Source organism: Carettochelys insculpta, chromosome 32 (assembly GCF_033958435.1).
Source record: "Carettochelys insculpta isolate YL-2023 chromosome 32, ASM3395843v1, whole genome shotgun sequence".
Classification (NCBI taxonomy): domain Eukaryota; kingdom Metazoa; phylum Chordata; order Testudines; family Carettochelyidae; genus Carettochelys; species Carettochelys insculpta.
The window spans coordinates 10,984,000-11,001,441 of NC_134168.1; the positions used below are offsets into that span (position 1 = coordinate 10,984,000).

Below are 17,442 nucleotides of genomic sequence, written 5' to 3' on the forward strand. Positions count from 1 at the left end.
TTTCAGAAATCAAATGGAGAGAGAAATCTCTGAGCTGCAATTTTTTCGTAAATTTGACTCCATCAACCAAGGATGAAACAGAGAGTGGGAGTGGCCAGCCCCTTTCAAAAGCAGCTTCTCTGCCCTGGGTGTTAATATCTCACATTTAGACTCTGACAATGGGCCACTTACCCCTATCTGATCTGACCTGGTTTTTCCTCTTTTGATACACACTCCTGACAATGGGCCATTTCCACCCTGACTGAATAGACCTTGTCAGCTCCGGCCCTCCCTTTTACTGGGACCCCACTCTTTAAATACCCCTCTGTGTTTGGTTTTTATAGAAGGCAAAGGGCAAATAAGCTCGGCTGGTTTAATGAACGAAAGGGATAAACTTCAGTGGCATTGGCCAGCCCTGTTCTCCTCTTGTTTATCAGGCTGTTGCTGCAGAACATTAGCGTGCAGTGAGTGGTTTGCTTCATGGAAATCCTTCTTCAGCACAGAATTGAATCTGCATCACTGTGCTTGGGACGACCAGAGGCGCCAGAGGACATCAACATGCAACTGAAAACAGCAAAAGTCAGACATGATATTTTTTTGAACACTCTGGCTCAGGCAAAGCCCTGGTGTCACCATGCTGACAAGAGGGGGTTACACCATGGAACAGCTTGGCCCATGGCTCTGAAAACTTCTTGCAATTTTCTAGCAGTATTTCAGGGGCCATGACACAATTAATGTTGCTGTTAATTAATACCCAGAGGGCCTAATTGCAAACCATCCTTCCCCTGGGGAATAAGACACTTTGGAGTCCACTGAACTATTCTTGTGTGAGTTTAAATCCCCTGTTCCCCTGCTGTTGCAAACAGGTTAGCTAAAGGGGCTGGGAATATTAAGCTGGGCTTTTACACGTATGAATCCGGATCCCTTTGCTGCTGTCCACATATTGATAAAACGTGTCATGGCAATTTGGTAGCTTTGGCATATTTCCCAATGTACATGATAAGAAATGCCCTGTCTATGGTTCAAGGCCCAGGACATGTGTGAGGTCAATAGGTGGAGAACTGGTGACTCCCAATGGAGTCTGACCTGTTCCTCACCATTCCTTCATTTAACACTCAGTGGCTACGTCTACACGTGCAGCCAACATCGAAATAGCTTATTTCAATGTTGCGACATCGAAATAGTCTATTTCGATGAATAACGTCTACACGTCCTCCAGGGCCGGCAACGTCGATGTTCAACTTCGACCTTGCTCAGCCCAACATCGAAATAGGCGCAGCGAGGGAACGTCTACACGTCAAAGTAGCACACATCGAAATAGGGATGCCAGGCACAGCTGCAGACAGGGTCACAGGGCGGACTCAACAGCCAGCTGCTCCCTTAAAGGGCCCCTCCCAGACACAGTTGCACTAAACAACACAAGATCCACAGAGCTGACAACTGGTTGCAGACCCTGTGCCTGCAGCATAGATCCCCAGCTGCCGCAGAAGCAGCCAGAAGCCCTGGGCTAAGGGCTGCTGACCACGGTGACCATAGAGCCCCGCAGGGGCTGGAGAGAGAGCATCTCTCAACCCCCCAGCTGATGGCCGCCATGGAGGACCCGGCAATTTCGACTTCGAAGTAGCGTGCACGTGTAGACGCAGCTAGTAATTTTAGCCTGGGAAGGTATGAATGTATTTTGAGCATTTATGGAAATTTAGGTGCAGAGTGACTCATCAGCGAATTAAAACCACCAAAAAGTAGCACTAATTAAATACTCCAGCACATTCATTAATATCTATACCACATCTACCATCTTCTTTGAGAAGTTTTCCATAATTCTTTGCCCCTGAGATTTTCAGATAAACCAAAGGAAATGACAAGGACAATGGTTTGTATTGTCCCGAGTGAACTTTTCCAAGATTCAAACATTCTAAGGACATTAAGGGATTATAAAGTAATCCCACCTGCAGAGTCTCAATTGATTCCTGAATGTAACCCAGCAAGTGGAACTGAAAATGAAGATACTGTTCAGAGAACTAACACATCTTTCGTTAGAGAAAAGTCACAGATCCCAACGCCAAAAAGGCCCAGTTCAATCATCTGGCTGGATCACCTGTAGAGCGTTGGCCAGTGAACTTCCCCAGAATAATTCCTTTTGAGTTAGAGGAGAACTTGAAGCAAATCCAATCTTGTTTTAAAACTTGCCAATGATGGAGAATCCACCATGAGCCACTGGAAATTGTTTCCATGATTAATTAATCTGTGTATTTAAATTGTCTTAATGTCTAGACTGATAATAAGTTATTACCTACAATTTACTTCAATAAGCTAAATATAAGTGGCTCCTTCCATTTCTGCCAAAAGCCACTTATCTAGAGCATGGATAGATCCTTTAGCATTTTCTGAGACCATTTCAGTTATTCACCAAGGCTTTCAGTGTAAGGTCTCAAGCAAAAATGGAAAAAAGGAAAATCCAGGGATCTTTAGTCTGGTCAGCCTTACCTCAGTACCTAGGAAAATAACAGAGGGGATCCTCAAGGAATCCATTTTGGAGCACGTGAATGAGGGACAAGTGATTGAAAGTAGTCAACATGGATTCACCAATGACAAGTTCTGTCTGACCAATCTGACGATCTTCTATGGCTCTGTGGATATGAGGAAGTCAGTGGATGTGATGTACCTTGAGTTCAGCAAAGCTTCTGTTACAATCTCCCACAACATTCTTGCTCATAAGTTGATCAGGTATGAATTGGATCCATGGACTATAAGAGAGATAGAAAGCTGGCCTGATGGTCAGGCCCAACAGATAGTGCTCAATGGCATAATATCTGGATGGTGGTTGGTTTCAAGCAGAGTGTCCCAAGGTTCGGTTCTGGGGCTGCTGTTGTTCAACACCTTTATTAATGACTTGGATGAGGGATGGGATTGCACCCTCAGAAAGTGTGTGGATGACACCAAGCAAGGAGAGAGGTAAATAAGTTTGAGAGCAGACATAGGATCCAGAGTGAGCTGGATAAATGGAAGGATTGGGCCAAAAGAAATCTGATGAGGTTCAACAAGGAGAAGTGCAGAATCCTGTGCCTGGGACAGAAGAATCCCAAGAAAGAGAGAAAGAAAGAAAAGGGGGTAAAGCTCTTATTAAGGATGCAAATGGTCCTTTTCCCCCTGAGGCAGAAATTGAAAAAAATCTGGAAAAACAAAATTCCAAAATATTGAAACAGCAACAGAGAACCCCAACAGAGAACCCCCCTCTCTGGTTTTACCCCATTACAGACGTTCACTCATGACAATTGGTTTCTGAAAGCAACCACTTTACCAATCCCTTTCCGCAGGGACTGTTGGACCTCCTTGTTCCTGAGGCAGTAGATGATAGGGTTGATCAAGGGAGTCAGGACGATGTAGAAGACAGAGAATGTTTTCTGTAGGGCCTTGGGCGTGTTGGCTGTTGGAACCACATAGACACTGATCACGCACACATAGAAAACGGTCAGCACAATGAGGTGAGAGGAGCAGGTGGAAAAGGCCTTTTGCCTCCCGGTGGTGGACGGGATTCTCAGGATGGCGGCGATGGTACAACTGTAGAACGTCAGAGTCAGCAGCAAGTGTGCAAGTGACCCAATGGCAGCAACAACAGTTGTCAGCAGTTCCACAGTGCGGGTGTCCTCACAGGACAGCTTTATGATGGGTGCATAATCACAAAAGAAATGGTCAATTTCTTTGGAACCACAGAATGGCATTTCCCACAAGAAAGTGTTTGCTATTATGGAGAACCCAAAGCTGATGATCCAGGACCCTGTCACTAGCTGGCCACACACCCGGCCATTCATCAGAGCAGGGTAACGCAGGGGATGGCATATCGCTAAATACCGGTCGTAAGACATGACCGCCAGCAGCACAGGTTCTACAGTGGACAAGCAACCAAAGAAACACAATTGCACAATACAAGCCTTAACAGGAATGGGTGCGTCCCTAGTCAGGAGACTGGCCAGCAGCCTGGGCAAGAAGGTGGAGGTGTAAATGATCTCCAGGAAGGACAAGTTCCCTAGTAAGTAGTACATGGGGGTGTGAAGCTGCTGATCACACACGACCAGTGCAATGATGAGGCCATTCCCAGCCACAGTTGCAATGTAGATCACCAGAAACAGCAGGAAGAGAAGGGGCTGCAGCTCAGGGCCATTCCCAAATCCCAAGAGGATGAATTCCATGATGACTGTTTGATTTCTTCCTTCTGCTTTCTCCATGGTGCGTATCTGGAAAAAGAAAACCATGAAGTACTGATGGAGCGCGCACGGTCAGGCTGTGCTGTCAGCTGTACTGGCAGAAACCTCACATCACAACTTCTCTCCACTGAAACAATAAAGTTGTCAAGAGTCAAAGGAAGACACATGCTGAGCTTCCAATGTGGTCAGAACAAGAGCACAGGAACCCATTGAATTACACCCGTCTCCCTTCTCTCTCCCTCAACCTCTGCTGCACTTGAAATCCCACGGTGGGGCTGGGATTCCGACACATCTTTCTGGTATCTCTGCCGCAGTGAGACTTGGAGAGGTCAAAACTCAGAAATCGTTGGCTTGCAAACGAGAGCTATTCCGAGTTCTAACACGGGCATTGGAAATAGCTTCGTCGTGGTCCTGTCATCTCTCCAAACGGAGAAGACATATAAAAAAATCCCCCACTGGGCAGTGGAAGCTATTTTGAGTTACCCACTAGCCCTGCAGCCGGGAGGTTAAGTTCCCAGCTTGGGCAGATCAGCAAACGAGGGGTTGAAAATAGCAGTGGTGAGAACAGGGCAGCACAAGCGGCAGTGTGGGACAGGCACTGTGTCCCTATCTGAGCTCTCAGATTGGCTTGGGCTTGGGCATGTCGCCTGTGCTGCCAAGGCTACGCTGCTATTTTTAGCCCAGGTGCTCATTTTGCCTTTGGGTCGACTGCAGCTGGGAATTTCATGGCCCAGGTGAAGTGCAGGTCAAACCTCTAGAATCCCAAACTCTTTCAGTCGGCAAAATCCATAACCCGGTGTGATTTTATGAAGCTGGATGACCCCTTGTCGTGGTTGTAGCCAAGTTTCCTGTGGTCCCATCCATTTCCTTCCAGCCACCAGTCCTGGGTCTCAGTGCTCAGTGCTGTTATTTAAGTGTAATTTACCCCTACGTGTCTTCTAAGAGCCCCGTAAAATCGAAAATTCCTCAAGAGAGAAATAAAATGAAAATAGACCCAGAGAAAACAGGAGGGAGCAACAAAAGGAGATAAAACAGAGAGACAGAGAGTGAGCGTGTGCGTTTGTGTGAGAGAGAGGTTGCTGTATCTCCAAATGCTATGAACAAGAAAATGGATACAAGTTTAAAGAGAAGTAGCTGAGCAGTGATGTTAATGCAAAGGTATCAGAGCCCGTAAATCTGCAATCACCTGCTTGTTTTTCCCTGTATCACTTGTTGATAAGTCCTTATCGCCTGCTGCTATAACCACTGACTTACAATGCACCTGATCCAGCTCTGGCTTCCCCATGAGCGGAAAAGGATCACTGAGAGAAGTGCAAATAGAAATCTAGAAAACACACACACACACACACACACACCGAAGAAAGACCATTGTATTTGTTGGAACAATTCTACAAGCAAAGAAACACATGTGGTGAATAATGGAGTGCACACACCGATAACAAATAAACTGGATTGATTCATGGAGAATAGCTCGGATGGAAATCAGTCTTTCCCAGAGCTGGGAATGGGTGAGAGGAAATGGATCACTTGGGTTGTATCTACTCGACAAAAATAACTTCAAAGTTGCTTACTTTGTAACTTTGTAAGCTACTTTGAAGTAGAGCATCTACACACACCCTACTTTGAACTTGGAATGGAGTAAAGACTTCAAAGTTGGGCTCCCTACATCGAAGTTAACTGTGAAGTCGTGGAAAATGTGTGTAGACTCTCTGCGGACAATTCAGAGAAGTGCACAACTTCAAAGTTGGCTTTGAAGTTAGTTCGTAGTGCAGCTGAACCCTTGATGATCACCTGTTCTATTCATTCCTTCTGGGGCACCGAGCATTGGCCACTGTCAGAAGAAAGGACACTGCAGTATATGGACCTTGGGTCTGACCCTCTACGTTCTTAACGGGAGATCCGTGTGTTCCTCCTTATTCTGCATGTTTTGCTGTGAACTACTGAATTTTTCTCCTTCCCCTGGGGCTGGACAAGCAGTGATGTTCTTTCAGACTTGGCGCATGCTGGAGCAGGTCTTCATCTTTTGAAAATCTGATCACTTCATTGTCACTGTGCTGTGTTACATTTTCCCATCGATCATCTAGTGCCAGCTGCACCCTCGTCCTCACCCTTCCTTCAGATATTATGAGCTACGATTATAACCTTTGCCATATATTTTCCAGTTATTCCTCCCATTGCTAGTCCTCACTGCCCACAGGAAACGGAGCTCTGCCTTCCTACTGCCTGGCTGGGCTTTATTGATCATCTTGGGCTATTTTGTTGTCATTCCCTTGCATGGAAAAGAACTGCTTCCAAACTGGAAATAACAGAGTCCAAAGAATTCCTGATCCCTAAGACGAAGCAATAGAAGAAAGGGAAAGTCTCATCTGAATGGAAATTAATGCAGAGAGACCTTTTGATCTCAAATGAAATCGCTCTTCATGGGATAAGTATCGCAGGGGGAGCCGTTTTAGTCTGTAGCTTTGAGAAGAAGAAGAAGCCATGTGGCACCTGAAAGACTAAGAGATATTTTGGAGCAGAATCTTTCGTGGGCAAAGACTCATTTCATCATATGCCACAGAACAGGTCTTTGCCCAGGAAAGCTCGTGCTCCAAAATATCTCTTGGTCGAAAAGTTGCCACAAGACATCTTGTTGTTGATGGGATGTGTGAGCTGGACAGAGCTCCTGGAACAACAGAAAACAAGGACCACTGGCAGGTCTATTTTACAAAAAGAGGAAAACTGAAATACTCACAAGGAGAAACCAATTGTGAGATAAATCTCCCAGTTCAGTCTGAATTCTTTGGTGCCAAACGGAGGCTAAGAAGACCCCTGAGCTGCCACAGGACCAAAATTCCACTCCTCTTTTGTGTTCGCTCAGGCAGGGACACGCCCAGCTGCAGTTACACAGAGAGTCTCTGAGCAGCTCTGGTTGTGACCAAGAAAGGAAAAGCTCCAGCTCCCTGCCTAGGAACTGCGACTGCCCTGCCCGGCCCTGCTCAAAGCACCGACCCAGAGGAACTTGTAACCGGATTTGCCTCTCCCTCTGCGTGCAGAGGATTAGCCACAGGTGTGTGACCAGGCTGGGATTCTGCCCTCGATATTCCATGCAAAGACACACGGCTTAAGTTAAACTACACCCACATTCATTAGCTACTAACGGTTGATTTTCTGGTCTAGCAAACAGATCGAAGCAGGTTAACGGGCAAACCCACCAAGAGGCACAGTGAGCGTAAGGCCGCAGTTAGATGGATTATGGATTAGCAGGTTCTCACCCTGACTGCTGATATCAGGAAACTGGCAGAATGGCCAGGCACGAGCTGCAGCTGATTTGCGGTTTGGGTTTCTCAGGTGCCCACAGACAGGCTGAGATCACTTTAGTCGGGTCCAGCCCTTCCCCCGCAGTTTAGCCTTATTTCTCACCTCTTTCCAGGAGTCCTCTTGTGTGGGCCGTGAAGAGGAAGTGAGGAGCTGAGTCCCTCCCTTTTATAGCTTCAGCGCAGGGCAGGAAAGCTTTGTTTCCAGTCTTGGGTCTCAGACCAGCGGGTGGAAAAACACCGATTTCCTAACATGGCGCCCAGAGTTCTGGGATCTCATCACCTGCCCCTGTAGACTCACAGCTGCTGTTATTTACCTGCTCTGTGGGGAGTTGCCGGGAAGGCAAACCCTGGGGGGTAGGAGCTCCTCCTAAGGCCCATCATGTTCCCTAAAGCTGTGGGGGCTGCCCCAGGGTCTGAGGGTAGGTCTGTGGGGTCCAGGGCTTATCTGTAACACTGGGCCCAATATCACTGTGTCCTGAAGTCCTCAGGGGCTGGGTCAAGTCCCCATCTGGTCCCAGTCCCAATCCCAGAACCGGCTGTTGGGGGTAGAGGCTGGTGCCGGGCCAGCTCCCCACCACAGCCCCAGATACTGAGGGGGGCTTTGCCCCAGGAGCGAAGCACTGAGGGATGGTGGGACTGGGCTCTGGGGAAGGGTGGACAGGCTGAGGCTGGTCCACTACCAGTGATGGGGCCATGGTACAATGGCCTGAGCCCCTGCTGTGGGGAGCTCTGGGGCTTGAGCTGCAGCCTGGCCTGTGGGTGTGGGAGGGGGACAGGATCCCTCTGCCTGGCCCAGGCACATGTGTCAAAGCTACCAAATTCCTCTTCACTCTTTGCCAGCATTTAGATAGGGGGCAAAGACCCACTTTGTCAGATGCACGTCATGGAGATTCCAGCGGTATAATTATACAGGATCACCGGTGATGCGCTGGAGAGGTTTTAGCTGGGGGCTGTGTGTGATGGCCAGTGATACTCTGTTATTCTCCTTGTTGGGTCTGTCGTGTATCTTGTGGCTTCTGGATACCCGTCTGGCTCTGTCGATCTGTTTCTGCACTTCCTTAGCTGGGGGTTGTAGTTTTTGGAAAGCTTGGGAAAGGGCTTGTGGGAGTTTGCCTCAGTCTGAAGGATTGGAGCAAATGCGGCTGTACCTTAGTGCTTTGCTGTGTACAATGGATCGTGGGGTGTACCCTGGATGGAAGCTGGAGGCACGTCGGTCAGACATGGAGGTGAAAAAGCTGCTTGGAGACCCCTCCCCACTCCTCAGCCAGAGCCAGGAGACAAATCAATGCGCACTGACAAAGAAAGAGCAGTCCAGTAGCACTTTAAGCACTAACAAAATCATGTCTGAGGTGATGAGCTTCAGATCTGAAGAAGTGGGTCTGTCCCACGAAGCTCATCACCTCAGACATTATTTTGTTAGTCCTTAAAGTGCTCCTGGACGGCTTTTTTGTGCAGATCGTATATAGACTAGCACGGCCGTCTCTCTGTCACTGTGCGCACTGCTGTCACATTTGAGAGAGAAGCCAGCCCCAAACGGGGTTGTGCCACTGCCTGTCCTTCAACACTGGTGTCCTGAATGCTCTGCAAAAAAATAAAATAAAATAAAATATTAACACACCAGAGGCAGCGTCCTGAGTATGTGTGTGCTGAGATTTCTGTGTTGTCCCAGCCTTGCCTCTGGTTAGTGAGTGGGTGGGCTTCCCATGGTCTTTTTGGGCAGGCAGTGCCTTCCCTGGCCTATGTTACAGACTGCCCACATTCAGCCTGGTCCCTGTCACTCACTTATCCATTGCACGAGTGATCCCTGCGTCTTGCCTCGGCCTAACATTTCTCAAAAGCTGTGCTCTGCTCTGTTCAGCCCTGGCGTAGACCATTCAGAAGCACAGAAGGGACATTTGCTCCTGTAAAGAGACAAAAAGCCCAGGCTACGACTTTGACTGCCATGGACCAACTCTTCCACTCTGAAAGGGCCGTGAGTTGGGTTTAAAAAAACAGGAGAAAAATATCAGAGAGGGAGCCGTGTTAGTCTGTAGCTTCGAGAACAATAAGAAGTCGTGTGGCACCTTATGGAATAACAGATATTTTGGAGCATAAGTTTTTGTGGGCAGAGACCCACTTTTTCAGTTGTTGTAGAATATTCTGAAGAACAATAGAGTCATAGACTCCTAGAGCTGGATGAGAAATCAGGATGTCATCAAGTCCAGCCCCCTGCTCCAAGCAGGACCAACCCTGACGAACAAAATTCTTGTGCATAAGTTAAGGACGTATGGATTGGTTACAGGGACTGTAAGGTGGATAGAAAGCTGGCTGGGTGGTCAGGCCCAAAAGGTAGCGATCAATGGCTCAATGTCTGTTTGGTGGTCGGTTTCTAGTGGATTGTCCCACGGATCAGTTCTGGGGCTGATAGTTTTCACCATCTTTACTAATGGTCTGGAAGAGGGGATGGATTGCACTCTCAGCACATTTGCAGGTGAGACTAAGCTCAGGGGAGAGGGTAGGGTGAGTCCACATCTGGAGTATTGCATCCAGTTCTGGCCCCACAGTACAGAAAGGATGTGGATACATTGGAGCAGGTCCCACAGAGAGCAACCGAAATGATGAGGGGACAAGAACATGTGACGTATGAGAAGAGGCTGAGGGATCTGGGTTTATTTAAGTTGCAGAAGAGAAGAGTGAGGGGGGATTTGGCAGCAGCCTTCAGCTTCCTGAAGGGAGCTCGAAAGAAGATGGAGAGAGGCTGTTCTCAGTAGTGAGATGGCAGAACAAGGGACAAGAGTGGGAGGTGCATGTTAGACATTAGGAAAACTGTTTCACCAGGAGGGTGGGGAACCACTGTGATGTATTGCCTAGAAAGGTGGTGAAATCTCCATCCCTAGAGGTTTTTAAGTCCCAGCTTGACAAAGTCCTGGCTGGAATAATTTAATCTGCGTTGGTCAGAACAGGACTGGACTAGATGACCTCCTGATGTCCCCTACAGCCCTAGGAGTCTATGATTCTGTGACTAAATCATCCCACCCAGGGCTTTTTCAGCCAGAACTTAAAGACCTCTAGGGAAGGAGATTCCACCACCTCTCTAGGTAACACATTCCAGTGCTTCACCAGCATCCGAGGGAAATAGCGTTTTTTTTTTCCTAATAGCCAACCTACACCTCCAACATTACAATTTGAGACCATTGCTTCATGTTCTGTCATCTGTCTCCGCTGAAAACACCCTCTTGCCATCCTCTTTATACTCCAACTTCAAGTATTTGAAGGGTGCTATCAATTGTCCCCTCAGTCGTCTCTTCTGGAGACGAAATAAGTCTAAATCCCACAGCATTGTCTCGTAAATCATGTGCTCCAGCCCCCTGATCATTTTGGTTGCCCTCTGCCGGACTGTCTGGAGTGTGCCCACATACTTTTTGTAATGGGAAGGGACCCGGAATTAGACACAATATATTAGATGTGGCATCACCAGTGTCAAATAAAGGGGAATAATCTCTTCCATAGATCTGCTGGCATTGTCCCTAATGAAGAGCCCAGTATGTCATTAGCCTTCTTGTTTCTCTGTAAACTCTCTCTGAAAGGAAGGTTGAGAATGAGAGGAACCCCCACGTGAAGCCATCCCAAGTGCGTCTTCCTGGGGTAAGGGATTTTTCTTTCCACTTAGGTGGTGGCAGCTACAGCCCAGGGACAGGACATCTGTGACATTGGGGAGTGGTTTTTTTTTGTTTGTTTTTTTGAGGAGAGCATTGCAGGGAAGTTATTTTGTAAGGTTTTGTGGGACCCCAATTTCTGCAATCAGAGTGTCAGAGTGGGGGGCAGGGCTGACACGTGCACCAAAATAGAGGCCAAGGTCTTAGAAATGCATCCATTGGCTTGAAACGCTTTTGGAGGGAGCGGATGTGCTCTTCCGACATCCCTGAACACGTTATTGCAGGAGGAGTACAGGGATGCCTTGACATAGGGCTTTATTTTGGCATGTGGCACCAGTGAGACAGAGCCACATGCTGATACACCCTGTTTTGTGGTGAGTTTGTCCAGTCAACACAGCCTGTGAGAATGAGCTTATCGCCCATTTGGAAAGAGCAGGAAGACAGGCAGAAGTGATGGACTCAGGCAGTATCAGGGTATTTTGCAGAGGCATTTGAGAAGTTTGTACACCCAAAGCCTACCATTAAAGTTACCATTAAATATTGCCATTAAATAGACGAGCACGGCTTTCTCTCTGGTACTGTTAGAACAAACCCAGTGTGGGACAGGAAGTGTTTAGAAGGAACGAAACCATTGATCTGAATTTCACTCTGGTTTTACAGAGCAGAACTGTGGCTGCTCCCTTCGCTCTAGGGACTGAACTGCCCTGACTGCAGGTCCTGCCATGGGAACGGGAACCAGGCGAGTCCCCAGGCCCGCAGGCGGAGCGACCCCACTGCACAGCGCCAGCAGCGGGTGGAAAGTGGGAATGGGGGAATCCCACTCCTCCAGCCACGTGTTTCTGCACCTTTCGCCCTTTGCTAAACGCCCCTCAGATCCCTTGTCAGCTGCCTGGGCTCTCAGCTGGACAGACACACCCAGTGGGTGTCGGGTAGGACAGGTCTTGGTGGAGGCCGAGACCCGCGGGAAGTGAATTAGTTACACAGGAGGGAGGTGTGGAGGGACAGCGGAGCAGCCGGCTTGTTCCACAAAAGTACTTCTGCCAGCCCCTCCAGCAGCCACAAGCCCCACAGGCAAACCCCCAGATTCTCCAGCTGCTCCACCCACCCGACCGACAGCCCCTGCTCGGGGGAGAGGTCATTGAAACCTGGGTCACCAGCTGCACCCAGCTTCTTCCGGCCCCAAAGGGTCCAGCCGCAGCCCCAGGTCAATCCAGGCTTGGCTCTCACCCAACCAGCATGCTGGGCCTGGCCTTCAGCATCCACGTGTACAGGTGTGTTAACACCGACAGACAGACCCGGGAGAGAGTGGGTGGAGGTGGCACATTACAGACGTCCCCCACGGCCACTGATGCAGCCAGCCACGTCCTGTGCTGATGTCCTGAAAGTCTCTGAACACCCCCCACGGGGCGGGAGCCCAGGGGACACTGGCTTAGTTCCTGCAGGCTGGAGAACTGGGCGCTGGAGTACTGGAACCGGAACCCAAACTGGGAGCGAGGTGGTCACCGCCAGGGCATCTGACGGCTTTCCACGGGGAGGGAAACGTCCTTTCTCCATCCCACAGGCACTGGAGGCACAGAGTCACCCGACCCCGGTGAGCCGCTGTGGGAAACTGCCCTCGGTGGCTGGTTTCCCCAGCACGGCCCAGTCCAGTCACATGGCAGCTGGGATGGACGTCTGGGCATCCGATTTCAACCCCATTGCTCAGCGCAGGCCACCTGACCCCTTGGGCTGGTGTCGACGACAAGCCCCACATCCCTGAGATGTGTATTCGACGCCTGAGCCTGGTGTCTAGCCCAGCAGCCTGGTCCTCTGTCTGTGTGTGTGTGTGCACGCGCGTGTGTCACACCTCCTAGTGTGACTCTCAACACTCAGACATTTCTAACACAGCTACAGAGCCAATGTGTGTAACTTCTCACATGACCACGGCACCGACACACAAGTCACACCCAGCTTCAGGGCATCTCCAGCTTTCATCAGACCCCTCACTTGGCCCCCCAGCCCCAGGGTCGGTGCCGCTCTACACACCGGTGACAGAAATGGCTTCCACAGCCAGGGCACAGCTCCAGTCCCGGCACAGAGGTGCCCCTGCCCGGCTGGGCTGGCGTGGCCCTTCTCCCCATGGCGGGTGGGAACTTCTCCGGCGCCACCGACCTCAGGGCCCCGGCGGCAGAACGCCCCGGCTGCGATGTCGGCCCTGGGGCGCAGAGACTCTGTGGGGATGGGAACCTGCTCCACAGACAGCCGAGTTCCCCCAGCCCTGCCCCACGGCGCCCTCTGCCCCACAGCACCTCCTGTCCCACAGCACCCTCAGCCCCACGGCGCCCTCTGCCCCCGAAACCGAGTTCCTCTCTCAGCTCTGCCTCCCCAGCACCCATCCCCATCCTGCCCCATGTCCCAGCCCTGCTGCCTGAGGGGGCGGGGGAGGGGTTCAGGTGGCCCACAGAGGGGCACACGGGGACCCCCCGTTTAGCAATTGAAATGTTGGCAGGAGCCCAAGGGGCAGTGCCCGTCCCGAGTGCTGCCGAGCACCACCTCTGGCTCTGCCCCTCCCCCAGCCCCTCTCTGCTCTCCCCCAGCTCCTGCACCCCCTGCCCCTTGGGCTCCTGAGTCCCCCCAGGACGTCCCTGCGCGGCCCCCAGCCAGGAGCTGCACCCACCAGTGCTGCCCTGGGAGAAGCGGCACTCGGGAGTCTGGTCCCTGCTCCGCTGGGTGGGTGTGGGGCACTGGCTGCCTGCCCCAGAGACCGAGGGGCTGCGCAATGGGCACCCACAGCCCCACAGAGCCCAGGAGCCTCCGGCAGCCCTGGGTGTGAAAGCTGCCCCAGCCCCACCAGAGACGCTCAGCCCCTGCCTCAGCCCCAGGGCAGGATCAGCCCCCGCCTCAGCCCCAGGGCAGGATGAGCCCCCGCCTCAGCCCAGGGTAGCTGCCTGGGGGGCACCACATTTATCCCTCTTCCTTGCAGATCTCTGCTTGAGACCCGCTCCCCTGGCCCCTGGGAGCTTTCTCTTTTCTGAGCGAAAGGAGCCCAGGTCTGGCCGGCTCCCCCACAGCTCATGTTCTCCGCACCTTCCACCAGCCTTGTGCTCTTCTCCGCACCTGCTCCCCCTTCTCCACAGCCTTCTGCAAATGTGGGGCCAGCCCTGGGCACCAGCCCCACGGAGGCTGCTCAGCGCAGAGCGGGGGGAAGGAATTGCTGCTCCTGGCTGGCTCCCAACACCCGGCAGTGCCGCTCACAAGCAGGTTGGCGCTTCTGGCAACATTCTCACCCTGTTGACTCCTCTGGAGCTTGTGCTCCGCTCTGAGCCCAGATCCCTTTCTGCAGGACTCCTCCCTCGACAGCCACTTCCCCGGCTGGGTGTGACACGGATTGGGCCTTCCTCAGGGGAGCACTTTGCACTTGGCCTTATTCAGCTTCACCCCATTGACCTCAGGCCGTTTCTCCAGTGTGCCCAGATCATTCTGAGTTACGAACCTGTTCTCCCTCCCAGCTTGGTATCACCGACAGACGTAAGCAGCGCACTCTCCATGCCCAGATCCACATCGCCGAAGATACTGAGCAGAGCCTGTCCCCAAACAGACCCCTGCAGAGCCCCCCTTGTTCTGCCCTTCCAGCAGGACTGTGACCCATCAATAACGACTCTCTGAGAACGGCTGTACAGCCAGTTATGCACCCACCTTACAGCAGCCCCATCTCAGTTGTATTTGCTGAGTATATTTATGAGAAGACATGCCAGACCATATCAAATGCCTGACTAAAACATAGGTACACCACATCCTCCCCTTCTCCTTTGCCCACAAGCCTTATTATTCTTTCACAGAAAGCTATCCGATTGGTTGGACATGATTTCTCCTCTCCACATCCATGGTGGCTGTTACAGAGCCCCGAAGTTTCTTCTAGATGTTTCCAGATGAATTCCTTAATTACTTCCTCCATTATCTTTCCTGGCACAGAAGTTAAACTGACTGGTCTGTAACTTCCTGGGTTGTTCTCTTATCCCTTTGTAGAGATGGGTGCTTTATTTGCCCTTTTCCAGTCTTCTGGAATCTCTCCCGACTTCCAGGTCTTTCAAAGATGATAGCTAAAGGCTCAGATACCTCCCCTTTCAGCTCTACAATTATTCTAGGAGGCATTTCATCAGGTCCTGCTGACTTGCAGACATCAAACAGTTCTAGGTCATTTTAAACTTTTTACTTTTTTTTCTTTTATCTTCTAAACCTGCCCCCTCCCGACAAGCTTTCACCATGTCAGGCATTTCCCCATCGCACTTCTTGGTGAAGACCAAAACAACAAAGACATTAAGCAGCTCTGTCATTTCAAATTTTCTTGATATTGTTCCTCCCTCCTCACTGTGTAATAGGCCTACTCTGTGCTTGGTCTTTCTCTTGCTTCTAATCTATTGCTGGTGGGCCTGGCAGTGCAACCAACCCCTTTTCATCTCTTCCCACTACACACAACCTCACTATCAGGACACCCTCACACCTCTCCCTGTCAGCATCCCACATGGTATCGTCAGGAGCAAAGGGGGTAGTGAGGAAAACAGTTTCTCATAGTCTGACCTGGGAAGGACACAGTTCACAGAGGTGAACTTTGAATGAAACATCTCTCCTTGGACGCTCTGTTTTTCTTTGACACTTCCAGTTTTCAAGTTTGACTTAACATAGTTCTTTGTTTTTTTGTTTTTATTTTCAATGAATTATAAATCGGGGGAAACCGTTCTGCCTTTCGTATTTCAAAAAAACAGAGACATTTAAAATTTTGGGGTAATTTGGCAACAAGAGTTTCACTTCCCATTTTCCAGACAGGACAAAGTCTTTCAAAGCACCAAAAAACCTCAGAGTCGTTGTGAGAAATTCAATGAAATGTTTTTGAATTTCCCTTCACCAGGACCCCCCGCCCAATTTTGACCAATTTGACTGCTCAGTCTCTAGTTTCTCCAGTGGTGAGAAAAGCTGCTCTTCTGTAAAGTTTTTCTCAAGGCTTCTTTCACCTCTTTGTTTCTCAGAGTGTAAATTATGGGGTTCAACGCTGGAGAGACAATTGTGTTCAATAGGGAAATCAAAAGGTCACTCTCTGTAGTGGAGCCAGGCTTGGGCACCAGGTAGGTGATAAGGGCCGTTCCATAGAACACAGTCATCACGGTGAGGTGGGAGGAGCAGGTGGAGAAGGCTTTACGCCTTCCCTCGGCCGATGGCAGCTTGAGGATGGTGGAAATAATGCGGACGTAGGACAGGAGTGTCAACAGGAAAGGGCACAGGGTGAACAGAACTATCACCATGGAACCCACAGTCTTAATCTGTGACGTGTCGGCACATGCCAAATTCAGCACTGGTGGAGCATCACAGAAGAAGTGCTGGATGCGGTTGGAGCCACAGAAGGGCAGGCTGAAGATCCACATGGTCAGAGGAACTTCCACTGAGGTGCCGGCAGCCCATGAAGCCCCCACGAGCATAGCACACACCTGGCCGCTCATGATGGTTGTGTAGTGCAGGGGGTGACATATGGCCACGTAGCGGTCGTAGGCCATGGCTGCGAGGAGGCAGCATTGTGTAAGGCCCATGATGGCACTGAGGTACATCCCCACTGCACAAGCTGCAATGGAGATGGTCTTTTCCTCCACCAGGAGGTGAGCCAGCAGCTGAGGGACCACACTGCTGGTGAAGCAGATTTCCGAGGCAGACAGGTTCACCAGGAAGAAATACATGGGGGTGTGGAGGGAGGGGCTCAGCTTTATCAGCAGGATAACGAGCAGGTTCCCCATCACGGTGACCAGGTAGATGACCAGAAGCACCACAAACAGAAGGATTTGCAGCTCCTTAAGGTATGAGAACCCCACCAGGACGAACACATCGAAGATGGTCTGGTTCCCTCCAGGGTCGCTCTTGGAAGAGGTCATCTGTAGGGGGACAAAGGGACCGGGTCTGAGGCACATCAGAAACGTGACTGCAAATTAAAACATATATCCTGGTTTCCTCCTTGTTGGGACCCTTCTGACTAACACCTGCTGAAATTTCTCTGTAAATAACAGCGACTGACCCGGCATTGCTCAGGGCTTTAAGCAGAGTCAGGGACATTTGGTTCATGTGCTCGAGGGGTTGACTGTCTTCTTCTGGCTCTTTAAAGTCAGGTTTCTCTGGGCTCCTCACTGTCACTGGGTTGTGATGTTCACTGTCTTATTCTGTCCATATGAAGGTGAATTTCCCAGAGTTCTTCATTTTCATCTAATGGAAGAGCCGCTTGTCTCTGTCTCTGTGTGTCCAGTCCGTGTTGTCTGTGTGTTGCATTTTCAGCAGCTCTGGATTGGCCCGTTCTGTGTGAATGGGATGGAG

The 17,442-nt window shown here is 50.4% G+C and overlaps 1 protein-coding gene across 1 annotated transcript; it reads right to left on the reverse strand.

Moving 5' to 3' along the window:
• Positions 1-16,040: 16,040 nt before the first annotated feature.
• LOC142004454 (olfactory receptor 10A4-like) lies at positions 16,041-17,009 on the reverse strand. Its single transcript, XM_074982099.1, has one exon. It carries the CDS (start codon positions 17,007-17,009, stop codon positions 16,041-16,043), a length of 969 nt encoding a protein of 322 aa, XP_074838200.1.
• Positions 17,010-17,442: the final 433 nt, after the last annotated feature.

Bases quoted from the DNA above. Each gene is read 5' to 3' on its own strand.
- LOC142004454 (XM_074982099.1), bottom strand. From the start codon at position 17,009: ATGACCTCTTCCAAGAGCGACCCTGGAGGGAACCAGACCATCTTCGAT.